This window comes from Catharus ustulatus, chromosome 22 (genome assembly GCF_009819885.2).
Source record: "Catharus ustulatus isolate bCatUst1 chromosome 22, bCatUst1.pri.v2, whole genome shotgun sequence".
NCBI classification, from domain to species: domain Eukaryota; kingdom Metazoa; phylum Chordata; class Aves; order Passeriformes; family Turdidae; genus Catharus; species Catharus ustulatus.
In genome coordinates this window covers 7,021,828-7,036,902 of record NC_046242.1, presented here as the reverse complement: position 1 = coordinate 7,036,902, position 15,075 = coordinate 7,021,828, and the positions used below count along the sequence as shown (strand labels likewise).

The 15,075-nt window shown below is 40.8% G+C and overlaps 1 protein-coding gene across 1 annotated transcript in view; it reads right to left on the bottom strand.

Annotated features, from left to right (window-relative positions):
• The window catches only part of RABEP1 (rabaptin, RAB GTPase binding effector protein 1), a 46,999-nt gene that overhangs the window by 20,401 nt on the left and 11,523 nt on the right, over window positions 1-15,075 (bottom strand). Inside the window, exons 2-5 of the mRNA XM_033078015.2 lie at window positions 8,931-9,059; window positions 6,839-7,042; window positions 5,520-5,680; window positions 85-198 (exon numbers count right to left, since the gene is read on the bottom strand). Of these exons, the coding sequence (XP_032933906.1) occupies window positions 85-198; window positions 5,520-5,680; window positions 6,839-7,042; window positions 8,931-9,059 (608 nt within the window). The remainder of the gene's footprint in view (window positions 1-84; window positions 199-5,519; window positions 5,681-6,838; window positions 7,043-8,930; window positions 9,060-15,075) is intronic.

The window sequence follows — 15,075 nt, the reverse complement described above, 5'->3', positions numbered from 1 at the left end:
CCTCTGTTACAAAATGTGACTTGTCTGCATCAAACTAGCATGCTGCAGGACACAAATCAGGATCCAGTTAGAGCTCCCCCTCACCTCTGATGCTGCTTTTATTTTTTCTTCAGCCTCTGCCAGTTTCTCCTTTAGGGCTGCAATCTCTTTCTCCATGGGCATCACAACCGAGCGCAGCTTCTCGGCATCTTCCTGAGCCTGAAGTTAAGACAATAAATTGTAATGAACAATCAGAATTTCACAACAGTTCCCATTTCTGGAGGCATTTGGAGAACATCTCTACATCAACAAAATAAGCTGACTGAACTTCCACTTTTAATGCTCATCTTACTGCTATTTATTTAGTTTAGCAGCCATCTCTGTGACAATAGGCTGATATTCTCCATTTACAGAACATCACTAAATTTGTAATCTATGTATGGGCTAAGCCACAAATATCTGTTTTAAAAGACAATGTTAGCAAATCTATCACTCTGATGCCTGGGAGAAAATGTGGGGATCAAGCATTTTTAAAACTGTGCATTTTTCTGTTATTAAAGGCCTAACTGTCCCACAACCTGCTGCCACACAGCACATATGAAAAACCCCAAAAGAAGTGCATGATGAGGTACTGACCATGAAGTTACTCAGAAAGTTAAAAGCAAATGGAGCTGCACAGTAATGCCTAGTGTAGCTCAGTTCTCTTTTAGAAGATAATTTTTCAACTTTAATTACTACTGATGCAGCATCAGGTTTTGGTGTTACTGTACTGAATATTGCAGACTGTATATAGACAATTTATGCCATGCTTTCTTTCAAAAAGTAGTTCTGAGAAGATCAAAGAGCAACAGAATTAGAGGACTGCTTCAAGGAAAAGAAAAAAAGACAGGTAAAAACAGCAAGAATTAAAATGAGAAATAGCACTCAGGGTTCAAAACCAGAACTGCTCATTAATGTGTGGCCCTGACATCCCCATTTCTTAATGCTCTGCCTTTCCTTCAGGGATGCACTGCAGACTTGGAGTGAAAGGAGCAGCTCCAGGAGCCAGCAGAACACTCCACTACTCGCTGCAGTAAAACTCTTTAAGGCACAGAGAACTCCAGCATTCTAATTTGGGCTGGCTTTGTGCATGAGGCTCAGAAAGCTCAGGTGTTCTGTCTTCTACTGGAGGAACTCAGCAGGGGAGGGAGGGCAGGAGCTGTGCCCCAAAGCTGGAGTTTCAAAAGGTGACACCTTTCATCTCATCAGCAAAGACAGGCAGTAAATGATAACACTCATGTCTGGTTTTAAAACTAGACTAGAATGCAGGTTTTAGAGGTTACTCATTTGACTTTCAGTTTCTGGTGAGCTTATTGACAACTGTATTCTGAGCAAGACTTTCAGGAAGAGAAAGAGAGAATATTTTTAACCACTGAAGTTTTCTAACTTAAAATTAATAGACAAAACATTATTGCAGCACCTGTCAATTACATAAACACTACAACTTTAAAGCTTTACAGAAAATTCTGAACACAATACAAAATTAAATTTCTTTACATCTCCTTTATTTCTGCTACATCTTGTCACTGCTGGAGTACCAAAAGCTGTGAGGAATGCAAGGGAAGTCACTTGGCAGTGAATTCAATACCAGGGACATGTGACTGTCACACACACCCAGACCCTGGTGCTTGCAGCCAGCAACTCAACAGTCACATTTTTCAAACAGATGGGAGCAGGAGTTCCACTTCAGGCACTGCTTTATATTTCATTTATCATATCAGTTCTATTCATTTAATGCTAACTATAGCTGGTTTATACAGACTAAATATAGCACAACATTTTCTGGAGTGTAGAAGATATTATTTTCTAATTACTCAGGATAACTGCAGCAATATTTCACTGCCAGTCTTGTTTCACACGGCTCACCACAGAATACAGAGCAACAAATGTGTCTGTCAGAGCTAAGCAGTTCAGAGAAACAGTCAGAAAGTTCTCTGAAAGCAAAACCAGACTGAACAACTGCAAAGACAAAACTGTATCACATTCCATGTACAGAAAAATTACTGCAGCTTTTACAGCTTGGTAAACAGAGCTGAAGTTTGACTCTGTGGTTGCAACATATTCTAAGGACCCCTATTAAAGGCCAGTATGGTCTAGAGTTAAACACTCAGAACAGCCTCTCTCTGCTAACAAAAGGAGTGCTGGGGCCTGGGTCTGCTCTTGGACAAAAAGCAGAATTACTGAGACACCAAAATCGAGGTTAAAGCTCCACTCAACCTTTCAATAAAATGAGAATATCTGTTGTGTTGAAAAATGCTACTTAAAGATACTGTCACATGTGGCAAGAGGTGCAACAGCACCAAATTTCCTGTGCTGAGATGTTACTCAACTCTTCCAGAGGTGTGATCCTTCAAACCTTTATTTCCTCCTAACCTTTTATTAAACTTGGCTGTCAATGGCCACAGCTTTGCACATGATCAGCTCATCTTTACTCATTCCTTGACCAAAAACCAAGCACCCAAACCACTTCTGCCCCAGCCAAACCTGCTTCCCCCAGCACAGGGGCTGCAGAACACACTGAGGGACCTGCAGACCACAGCAGGAAAATGACTCCATGAGAAATAATGCTAAAAATGAGTCCAAGTCATTTTTAGAGGAACAAACACCTGACTGGAGAAATCCCAAGTAACATTATAGCTGAGTTTGTTCCTTAAAAATGAGACAAGCGGAAAACACACAGACACAAATTGAAGATTTCTCTTTAAAGTAGGTCTAAACCATTTAAAAATCCTCTAAATTTATCCCACTGTTCTTCACCATTACCAACAAAAATAGTTTACTGTATATCAGATTTTATGGCCAACTCTGTCACAGGAATCTGATTACTCTCCCCTTCCAATTTCCCCTCTCCTGATTGAAAAGCACAATTCCTAACAGGAGCCTTGTACTTTCCTGCTCTCTCTGTACACAAAATACCTGCTCTGCAGACTTCTGCTACTCAGAGTTTGACACAACTGTGCTAAGAAGAGTATTTATATTCATCACAGCTCCAACAGCAAAACAGATTCTTTCCTGAACAGAAAATTAGGTTTGACTTGAATAAAAAAGCCCAGTCAAATTTTGCCACTGGCCAAAGCTTGGGCACAACTCCTCCCCACACAGTCCAGAGTCAGCCCAGCCCAGCAGAGAACATGCAGGGAAGTACAGGCTGCTGGGGTAGATTGCTTTTAGCTGCTGTGAAAACAAAAAACCCAGACCTATCTGGTACTCCAACCCAACAGGAAAACAGATTTTTATAAATCACTGGCAAGTTTTCTGAAAAATTAATCACTAGGTAAGCACGTTAATCATTAGGTCAAGGTACCCACCTTTTTGAGTTGGGAAGGGAGATTAAGAAGACAAAATTACAAGGTTTTCTTAGAAAATTATTTCTTAGCAATCACTGCTTTATGATACAAAATCATAGAACAGACAAATTCTCTACAGAAACATGCAATTTGCAACCTGAAACATATTTACATGGAAAAGCAAAGCAGCTGCTTCCAGACAAGAGCATGTTTTCCACCAGACACACTCTTTCTGACAAAAGAACATATTAAAAGGGAGTATAAGCACTGCTGGCTGCAAATGCCATTCTGCATGAGGAACTGATCACAAGTCTTCAAATAACACATCCCAAGTGATCAAGAAAGTTCCTCTTTTCACACTTCTAACACATGAATATTCATTATTTTGCTGGTCAAGCAAACCTTTATATGGGCTTGGGATTTGCTTGTTTGTTTTTAGGTAAAATTGAATGTCCTTTTCCTAATTTTGATCTAATTCTTAGTCTCCTTGAGGAAAAACCTCACAGGTTTAATAATAACAAAGAAGATTAAAACCTCATGCAAAGCAGTTTAAGCAATTATTTCAAGCTGCACTCTGAAAACCAGATTTCCCCCTCCCCCTCCTATTACATAAGGTACATGTTCCTCTGCTTTACAGGCCTAGAAAGCTTTCCAAACTTCTATTACCAGAGTTAATAAACTGATCACCTCTTCCTTTAGGATCACCAGGGATATTTAATTCCCTTTTAAAGTTGAAAATGCTATTTATCTGCTATGCTACACTTCTCTACTAAAGCCACTGAGTTTAGGTGAGCTGCTGCCATGTCAGCAGTCTGCAATTTCAATTCACACAATCAGTAAATTCAGATTAAAAATGTGAATCAGTTGATAGAAGTTCTCTGGAAATGTTTGTTGGCAGCTAGCTGGGAGTGCAATGCCAGGACTTTTACACTGTGGACTCTGCATCTTCTGGGCTGTTTCTACAAGACTCACCCCACTGATGCAGTTTTGGATCTCCATTCAGCTTTAACCAGTCTTTTTGTCCTTAATAAGACTAAAACCTTTTCTTCAAAAGCAATACATGTCTCACAATTGCAGTGGGATTAGAACAGCTCTACCCTGACTCTTACCTTTGAAACCAGGGCTCCATGAAGAGCAGTCCCACAGCAATAATGCATTTACAACTAGCAAGGGTCAGGAATCTCTTCCTAAGTCTCAGAAAAGAATTCCATTTTGCAACACTAACACTGATTGCTTACTACAACACAGTAAAAATAGCTAAAATATTTCTCATGTGGAATGTTTTTGATATTCCATACTGCATTTCTTCTGCTGACAGCAAGCAGGAACAGGGACATGCAGTGATGTGGCAGATTATCAGATGTTAGCCTACTTTATTGAATATAGGTTCAATCACTACTTTAAAATTGTGTTAGAACACCTTGAAGACTAAGGTGAGATTGACTGTTGAGATGAGAAATTCATGGAAATGCAAGTTATTATAATAAGATTAAGATTTTTCCAAAGCACTGATCTATTATGACAGGTTCAATTTCCTTCCTGTCTGAAAGGAAACATCAAATCTTCAACCTCAAAAAAAAAAAAATCCAAACTCAAGGCACCTCAATCTACTTCTTTGAACTTTTCTTATTCACAAGTCTTTGAACAACTACAATAATATCTGTCCATACTACAGAGCAATTATTTTTCATCATCTAGAGCCTGTTGCTTTGTCACAGTAAAATTCTGTTCTTCCTAGGGAGGCAGCAGTACTGTGATGCAGAAACATGGTTTACTTTAGAGAAAGAGAAAAGATATCTTAGATATTCTGAGGTTTTTAAAGGGCACTTTAAGTGTTTAAGATCTGGAAAAAGAAGTAAAAGTACAGAAGTGTAAAGGAAACTTTATAAAACTGCAGTCAGTCCAGAAAAATCTAAAGGTGGTTTTACTTGAGTTTATGTGACACCATGACAAGTGACTTTACAAAGCTGCCTGTTTTTACAAGCTGAAGGCAAAATTTTACCATCTTCTCAGGTGCAATTCTCTCACTGGATGCACATGATTAGGAACAAAGCCTTTAAGGCTTCAAATGGATGAGGTCATGATGACTTCCATGAACAAAGGCTGGCAGCTGGCAGGACCAGGCTGAATTGCTGAGGAATTACAGCAGGCACAGGAATGAACCCACAGGGGCCTACCCCCAAACAGAACCTGAGGAACTCCATTCCAATGTACCTTTTTCATTTCATTTTCTAGGTTTTCTTCCTCCTGGCCTTCAGACAGTCGCCTCCTCAACTCTGCAATTTCCCTCTCCATGTTTTCTCGGTACTGGCTCCACTGAGCTCGCTCTTGCTCCATCCTGTGGTGATACTGGAGCTCATAGTCACGAACAGTCTCTAGAAAACAGCATTTTCAAAACTTATTTTCAATGGAAGTCAAAGAACAGAGCTTCAGGAACTCCAACCACTCAATGATTTACTCCCTTTCCTTGGACTCTTGCCTCAAAACCCAAATATATAAGTAAAAAATCCAAAGGATCTGAATTTCAATTAGTACATCAACAGAACAGAGAAGCAATTCCCAAAAACTGTGTAACTCCTCATTTCAAGATAAAGTACATGACTAATATCCTATTTAGCAGCACATTTTGTACATCATCCCAACAAATGACCAAAACCTTAAAAAGGCATTCCAAAATGCAAAGGAATTCAAACTTCTCCCACAGCTTCCATTTCCCCAGGATCCACACAGCCCCTCTCATGCCAGGAGCTGCCTGTTTACACAGGGAAGCAGCTGGCACAGCTGAGCCTTAATCTAGGTTCATGTATCTGTGTACATCATAAATAAACAGACGTTTGTGTACTCAATATACATGAAGGTTTGTCTGCTCTGGGTGAAAAGTACAACGATGTGATGGAAAAACTGCCCACAGCCAAGAGGCTCCAGGCTCAGGATAGTGTGATCCTGTCTGGGAACCTTTAGGAAAATAGACATTTGTGGCACTAGTCTGTTCCCAGTTCATATCTTTTGTTCATTCACTTTGTCTCAGAAATGTCAACAGCTGTGCAACGTGCAAATACAACAAGGAATAGATCAGAACTATCAAGAAAAAAAACAGGACTGTGAGAGCAGCATGTGCTGTGTCACTGCCCTGGGGGAAGGCCCATGTGAGTACTGGAGGGATATCTGACTCTGTGAGTGCAGAACTGTGTTCACACAGAAGGCAAAAAGAGAATCATGTTGGCAGCTCAAAGCTGTTTGCAGACTTGTCAAATTACAGACATCATACTTATCTTTGTGGAAGGATCAAATATCACATTCACAGTGACACAAAAATGCTTTGCATATACATGAGGTTCCCATGGTCATGAACTCTAAATCCTGTCCTCAAATTGACAATAAAAAACCCAACAAGCTCCTTTTCACAGCCTTGGGAACTACACTTCATCTAGCCCTTCCACAGCTTTCCCAAGCCATAACAATTATCCATATTCTGAGGGAGAATCCCTAAAGACATGAGGCTGGCTGATCTCAGCAGCTTGCCTGCTTGTTACCTTTCATGATGGCCTGGAGGGAAGCCACTTCTTCTTGCCACTGCCTCTTGACCTCATCAATGGCCTCCTGCTTGGTGGTCTCTGACACTGTGGCTATGGCCTTGATGTTCTCCATTTCAGCGTGGGCTTCCATCAGCTGGGTGCGCAGCTGGCCCAGGTCATCCTGGGCTGCCTGCAGCACTGCATTCTGCCTTTTCAGGTCCTCTGAAAGGAGGAGTGGATACATTTAGCTTGATTAATGAGTTCAATCTGAAGTGTAGCCCCAGTTGCTATGGTAAGGAACAGAAGGGAGTGAAGGAAGCACTGGTATTAAAACATCTATCTGAAATGACTGAACAAATGCTGGCAGGTATCTTCAGGGAATGCTGTTTCTTGACTTTGCTTGCCCTTGGCTTTTATTAAAGGAGTATCTTATGGATGCAGACACAGAGCAGACACTAGATGTAACTAGGATCAATATACCTGACCAAAGTGAACAGTGCTTTTCATCAGTTCTTATTATTTAGCTCATTCTGGTAATGACTCTGGAAAAAGCACAAACAGACTGGAAAACACATTTTCCCCCATTTCTGGGACCAACTTGGTTCTCAATTTGGATGGAACACTTCATACTTCTTAAAGAGAAACACTCTGTGACCACTTTAGAGAGCCCACATAAGAAAAATATGCAGCCTAATTCTCTCTTTACCAAAGATTTTGGTCAAACTGAGCTACTACTAAGAAAAGGGATAGATTCAATGGAACACCCAACACTTCTCTAATTGTAGCAACTATAAACAGAAATTGAGCTAATTTCACATTGCCCTCCTGAGTTCTCAGCTAATCTGAAACAAACAGCTCTGCAAGACATATTATATAATTAATTCCAAAAGCACTAACAGGAAATAAGTGTTTTATGCCCACATAGCCTGCTTCAATGACAATCACTTTTAGCAGAAACATCTGGCCAGCACACAACCAACATCAAGCTCTCTCCATGTATTTCCCTCAGGGCCAAAAACCCAAATGAATCCTGGTGCTCTCACCCTGACAGAGAATACAGAACCCCGAGCTAATCAAGTACTTAAAAGGACATTAATCCTTGTGTTAAAAAATCAAGACTCTGTGGCATTAATATTCATAGTTTTCAAATGACAGTATTACAGATGGGTCCCAACAGCCCCAATGCACATTTAAGAAAGGGTCTTGGAGACACAGAGCAAGAAACTTTTTGGGGGGGGTAAAAAAAAGAAAAGTAATTGTTTGTATATTCTCCTCTGGTGTCCTTGCACTTCAGTACCCATGAAAGTTTGGGTATTTCTTCTTCCCCTACCACAATTTATTTTATATTTTTTGACTGTGCCAAAATGGGAGAATTATTGCTGATCTCATCAGTAGTGTCTTGTATCTTAAATTTCCTTTCATCCAGTCTTAGAAACACAAGTAAATAGGCTTGCTGTATGATCTAATCTTCATTATGCCTGTTGTATTTCTGCTCTCATAAGCTTATACAGCAGCTGCAGTCTTAATGCATTATGTTTTGGCTCTGCTTTCATATGTTAAAGACAGGAAAATCATCAGAATTAGATAAATCAATCTGGCTCTCAGAACAGCTATCTCCACTCTCCGATCCTTCATCAGATATTCGAGCTCATATGATTTAAATTTTCCTATAAATTGTGTTATTGAAATAGATGCCCTTGGCTGGTATTAAAACTTTAATAATGTTTGCCTGCTTACAGCCTACCTCAGATGGAAATTTAAGACTAATAAATGCTGCATAAAAAAGAAGGCCACAGAGTACAAACAGCACGGCATCCAGGCTGTCTTTCCATTTACCAGATCAGCTCCTGCTCAGAGAGCACACCCTGAATTCAGGAAATTAGTATTACACTCACTGGTGTTTCTGCATGGACATCAAGTTGCTCTGGCTTCTATCCAGGAGGCAAATCTTTAAATTTAATTCTAAAGTTCATTCTAGGATGCTCAATAGTCACTCATTCAACCTCTTACATTCTTATTATTACTGTTTAAAAGACTGAGTTTCATACAGGGATTATGTGAAGATGAAGTTCAATAAACTTCAGAATAATTCAGAGAACTGAGGACTTACCTTCCTTAGCCAGGTATAGCTCCTTAAATTTTGCTCTCTTTTGATTAAATTCTTGCTCAAGTTGCTGCTTTGTGCGCAGAAATTCTGCATTGACCTTTTCCAATTCTGCTACCCGTTGTAGAAGAGCATCTAAAAATAAAGCAGAAGATAAGGTACATCACTAACAGTTACCCAGACATCCCATCCTGTGAGGCTGAGTGAGGTTTGGGGCTCACTCTTTTTAAAATATCTTTACTCATTAGCTCTGCTGTTGCCTCATGATGATGAGGAAAACTAGCCAGACCTTTAAGGAATTAAGGAAGGTAGGTTTTCCTAAGACTGTAACACCAAATTCTAATTAACATCTCTGGGGAACTAGAGGGAATGTGGCAGGGAGTTCTGCAGAAAACAATCTTCCAAGGAAAACCACAACTTGCTATATATAGCAAAAGAAGAAATAGAAATAAATCTGGGGATGTTTTTCCCCCTGGGAAGTGTGAGGGCTGAGCAATAAAGCACCAAGTGCTCAAAGGCTGAGGTCAAAGAAAACAAACTGTGACAGCAGCTCAGCCAACAGCCATGAAGGGGCAAAGCACAGGAAGGAAACCCTGTAAGCTAAAAATTAGGTGCCAGTATCAATCCAGTCTTCAGCTCTGCATGTTAACCAAAAGATGAACCAGATTACATCTGGAGAAGTTTGCCAGAGGATGTCCACAATCTACAGAGAACTGACTGTAAAGATCAAACTCTCCTCATTTCCAGCAGGTAAAAATCCTCAAGACCACACATACATCACTCTGTTTTTCAGAATTTACCACATCAGCCCTTCATCTGGGGGTACAACAAAAGAAGGAAGAGCAGGAAGTCTACAGAGATTGTTATAATGTGCTTATTATTGAAAAAAACCCCATACTATACCATTGTGTGATGTTATAAAGATCCCATACAACCATCAACCTATCTGCACGTGCAGTATCAACCTCTTTGCACCTCAAGTTCTGCTGTGGGTGGCAGTTTCAACTTGCACACCTCAGAATTCAAACATGAAATAGAAAGAAAAGACTGATGAGCCAGAACAAAACACATCTCCCTGCTGCAATGCACTGGGGAAAAGAATGCTCCTCTACTTGAGTCTCTGTGTGTTCTGCAAAAGCCTTTTTTGTGTGCATGTTCCAACTCTGCTGTGCAAAGAGAATCACTTCAGTTACAGCCTCTATATAGCACAGACTAGATACACAAAATATTGATCCACCAGAGGTGTTTATGTATCCCACCCAACACTTCCCACCATAATCAAGTAGTGAAAACACAATCCAAAGGCTCCACGACTTCAGCATCAAACATTCAGACCCAACAGCTGGAATCAGCTCTACAGCTCACAGTGGTAACACTCTGGATGGGCAGGGCCATTGAGATGGGGCCAGTTATTTCTGGTACAGATGACAGAGTAAGAGCAGACACAAACAAAAGAGCACAGGTATGTTTTACTGACCATAGCTTATGGTGTTACCAAATACAGCACCTAATCTCTTCAGTTCTGTACTGAATAATAGAGAAATGCAGATATCGGACTGATGAAATGTTAATGTTGCTTTTTTACAAAAATCTTAATTTTGTTTTTTTTACCACCTTAAATACAAACACAAAGGTTTTTCTGAGCAGTAACCCCTATGTGGATAGTTCAAATACAACTGCACAGGAGTGTTCTCCAGAAAATGAAAGGAACTTGCAGCAAAGACACACTGAGAGCAAAGCTTCAAGCGAGTTCAGAGAGTGTCTGGTTCAAAACCAGGGATGAAACAGCACATGTGGAACCAGGTCTGGGTAGGAAAAACACTTCCCAAGGTTAAAGGGTTGCCTTTAATCTCTTGCTGAAGTCGTGCAAAGGGAAAGGGTTTGCTTGTGTTTCCACTGCCCCCAGTCCTGGGCAGGGTGATGCAGAGCCCGCAGCCACCGCAGCACCTCCTGCTCCACAGCCCGTGAACAGCTGTGCTGGCCTAAGGAGCTGGGTTTGAGCTCCTGAAGGGAACTCCTGGAGGCACCAAAGCCTGAGGAGCTGTGTGCCAGGGGCAGGTGGCTGCACTGGCCAGGTCCAGCCAGGCAGCTCTGCATCCACAGCTCTGGAACCTCGAGCACACGTTCCAGCTGAGCAGGGAGGAATCTGGACATCATTCACCTTGCACACGTTCTTTTGTAGACCACACAAATAAACACTTGTATTCTACAATTAGTAATCCTGAAAGTTAAATCAACTGTAGACTCAACTCTCCCACCCTCAAAGATTACTCAAGCACTCCTTGGTTACTGAATTCCCTTTCCACCTTCCTTCAGCAGAGAGACAGCAGCAGCTGTGCTGCTGCTCCCATCAGGAAGTGCACAGAAACCAAGCTGTATTTCTTCTGAAGGTGTGAGTTGCTCCTGCTGAGGATGGAAGGGCAAGAGGACACCCCAGGAGCAGAATGTTCAAGTGCTTTAAGCTGGGGAAACAACAGACTCACCCTTTTAAAATCCTCCCACCCAAACAGAAAGAGGGAGGGCAGAGTCACCAAGAAGGAAATGAAATTTAAATATTTACATTTTTACAGTATTCCCCCCCTCTCTGCAGCCTGGCAGTTATGTCTAAAAAGTAATAAATAAATAACCAAATAATGAACCCCCTCCACAACTGAGCTCTGGTAGCTGTCAGGCCCAGCTGCAGGCATTCAAAAAAACAAGCACTTTAAGATCTCAACTGCAGGTCACCCATCACTGCAACTGTGCATTAACATTGTTCTTTTAATTTCTATGCTAAGTTTAAAGTGGTTTTACCACCTGTGCTACATATACAGCTCAAGATAGATGTCAGCACACCCCCACTGCAGTGAGACATGACACAAACTTGAGGGCAATAGGTTATATAGGTCAACATCAACCCCCTCAAATGCACCTGCATAAGAAGTAGAAGTGAAAGAAAGTTTATATTCTGAGACATCCTAACAACTACCACCTTGTGGTAAGTGGTAGGCACCTTTCTGCTAAGTGATTAAGTTTCCAAAGAAATTATTCTCTTCTTCAGAGGTACAATTTGTACAAAAGCCATACAGACACTTCCCAAAATGCAAGTGTGATCCCAAGCCCCGACTGCCAGGCACAGGTACCCTCGGGCTACATGGCACAGATGACAAAATCCACCTGGAAATGCACTGGAGTCAAAGCCAGGAAATGGACTCATCCATAGATGTCCAATTAGGCCTTTGTCATTTATCACTTAATTTCCACTCTGACTTTAGGTCCAACTCAGGCCTGTAGGAGAGCTGAAAAAGCAAACCCAGTTGCTATCACAGGCTATGCACACAAGGCAGCCCCAAAAGCAAGAGGTCCATTTTGCAGGGTCAGTGCTGCCCGATGCCAGGCGCTGTTCCCAGGCTCCCAGAGGCAGCTATCAATGTTTAACTTGGCTGAGGGGTGAGCAAACACAGCAGGGAGATGGGCAGTGCTGGCAGAGCCGTGCCAGCCTGAACAGGATCCGGTGTCACACACGGCACAGGCACAGAACACTCTGTATTTCCTCACAGCAGCAGTGTCAACACCTAATTCCCTATTTAGGGCCCTAAGGTACGCAACAAAAACCCTAAAGGCCCAATGTCTTAACTTTGGAAATAGCACTGAGAAAACTTTAAATTAAAATTTATACATCAAACGAAAAAAATCCAAATAAGAAATCCTTTTGGCCAACAATTCAAAATAGTGTTTTTTTCCCAGATTATTAGGCCAAATAGCCTACAGATAACTTATAGAAGCCAATTAAATCACTAGCTTCATTTCTAGCTAGCCACACAGATTTTGCAGAGACACTCCAAGTCAGACACAGGGATCCCCATCTCCTGTGGAGCACTGACATTATAGCAAAGCAAAGTGAATGTCATCATGTGCCTCAACCAGGGAGAAGAACTCAAAAGAAGGGCAGCAAAATGCACTTCAGAGCAGACTCACTGATTTACAGAACTATAAAACTGCTGCAATACATGAAGAGAAACTCTAGTGAAAAAAAGATACAGCTGTCTCTTAACCCACTGCACAGCAAAATTCCAATTCTACGAAAACACAGGAAAAACCATGCATTTCTTATTGACTAGTTATTTATATGCTGATCCACAAATCAGCTCCAAAAAGGATTAAATTTTATGTATGACAGTTTCCAGTTACACAAACATGTAGTGATCATTCCAGAACTAAGACAGACAAAGCTGATTATCAATAAGACTATTTTTGAGTACTAGGTCTATTTATAAAATTAATGCCCTAGAGCTTTCTGCTTGATATTTAAAGTCAAACATGACATCAAGAGTTCAGTCCAACATAGCTGAAATATGAAAACAGAGCAGAAAAAAACCTACACTTAACAATGAACGGTTTGAAGACAAAAAAATATAGTTTCTGTCATTTTCTACCTTTCTTTTGCTGCCATGATTCCTTGAGACAGAAGTATGGAAAATACTTATTTCTATGAATACGAGTTTCCATTATGACTATTTTCTATGAGCACTAATTTTTGTCTATCATGACATCACACTGGAGCCACGATTATGTTACTACATAAACTTTTCATCTAAGTTTGCCACCAGGCCGTTCATATAGATTGTGAAAAGCTTTTCTTTATTTTACTCAAATAGGATCTGATGAAAAAAGAACAACCAACCCCCCCACTCTTACGATGCACTCCAATCCAGCTGCTTGCATGAAGGACTCAGAAGCAAAGAACAGATTATGGTTCTCTGACCAAGCATGTTAAACAGAAGCAATTCCTGACTTATGAAATGGGGTTGCTTTATTTTTTCACACACAAATATCCAGTAGCAGCAGATCAAGCTAGAAGGGAAAAAAAAAAAAAAAACCAACACCCAGGAAGAAAATAATTACTTGCTTTTCTCAAACTTGCATTTGCAAGCATCAGGCATTTTATTTACTTGGCCAAATGGCTCAAGCTCACTGGTCACACACTTTCCTAGTTTCATTCATGTCTCACCTGCCACCTTCTTTTTCAGAGCAGCACCAAACATCTCTGACTGTTCCAGCTCCCCTTCCAGAGCATTTCACTGTGTGTGGTGAGGAGAATTCGACCCCAGAAAGGGGAAAACCAGAGGGTTCTGCCCACAGCTGTGCCCTGGTACAGGAGCTGCCCCACAGCCCTGAGCTGCTCTGCACAAGGAGCTCAGGCAGTTCCCATTTCGGGCAGTGCAGCTCTCAGACACTGCTGCATTCTGTGCAGCTGAAGGTTATTGGACAGCCACAATTTGTTCTCTATTGACTAAACATTTGCAGGCAAACAATTCAGTACCAATTTAAGGCCAAACCCATAAAAACTTGGTGTTGTTGACAAATGCAGATATCACCATGCAGATCTGAGCCTTGCTGCATCATATCTGTTACAGAAGCTTTATATTCATTACAGTAAATCACCACATGCAGGATCAAAAATATTCAGCCAAGCATTGTATGTTACCAACAGCTAACCACATAATAAATACTCTATTAACATCAAGTGGAAGCTTGCAATATATTATTAAAGTTTGAAAGTAATGTTATTTTTAATTTAAGCTGAATGGCCAACATCTTTCCACTATAGCCTGTAATTTCAGTAGTGCCTATTCCTACTCTCTATTTTTCTTTTTTATGCTAAACACTGTGTGACATCCTGCATTAAGGATCTCAGAGAGAAAATGAAAAGCCATCATTAAATTAAAGCAATTGAAATCTGAAGAAATTTAGATGTTTGAATAAATGGCAAGACTCTCTTCTATAATACAATCAAGCATCACAGAATGGTTTGGGCTGGAAGGGACCTTAAAGATCATCTCATTATAATCCCCTGGACTGTGCATTAGATGAGGTTGCTCCAAGCCCTGTCTAACCTGGCCTTGAACACTTCCAGGGATGAGGCAGCCACAAGAGAACAAGCAAAAAAGGAAGAGAAAACAAAGGTCCTTTAAATGGCTTCATTAAACCTGCAGAGATAAACAGCCATATGCAGTAACAACTAGAGAACTTTCCCCAACAGCACAAACATCTTCATGTACAAATACAAGGAAAAGAAGGCCAACACATAGTTTCTCCTTCCCCATTTTTTTTCCACTTCCACTTTCCACTTTTTCTCCCTTTTCACAGCACTCACAATGTGTTAACTACT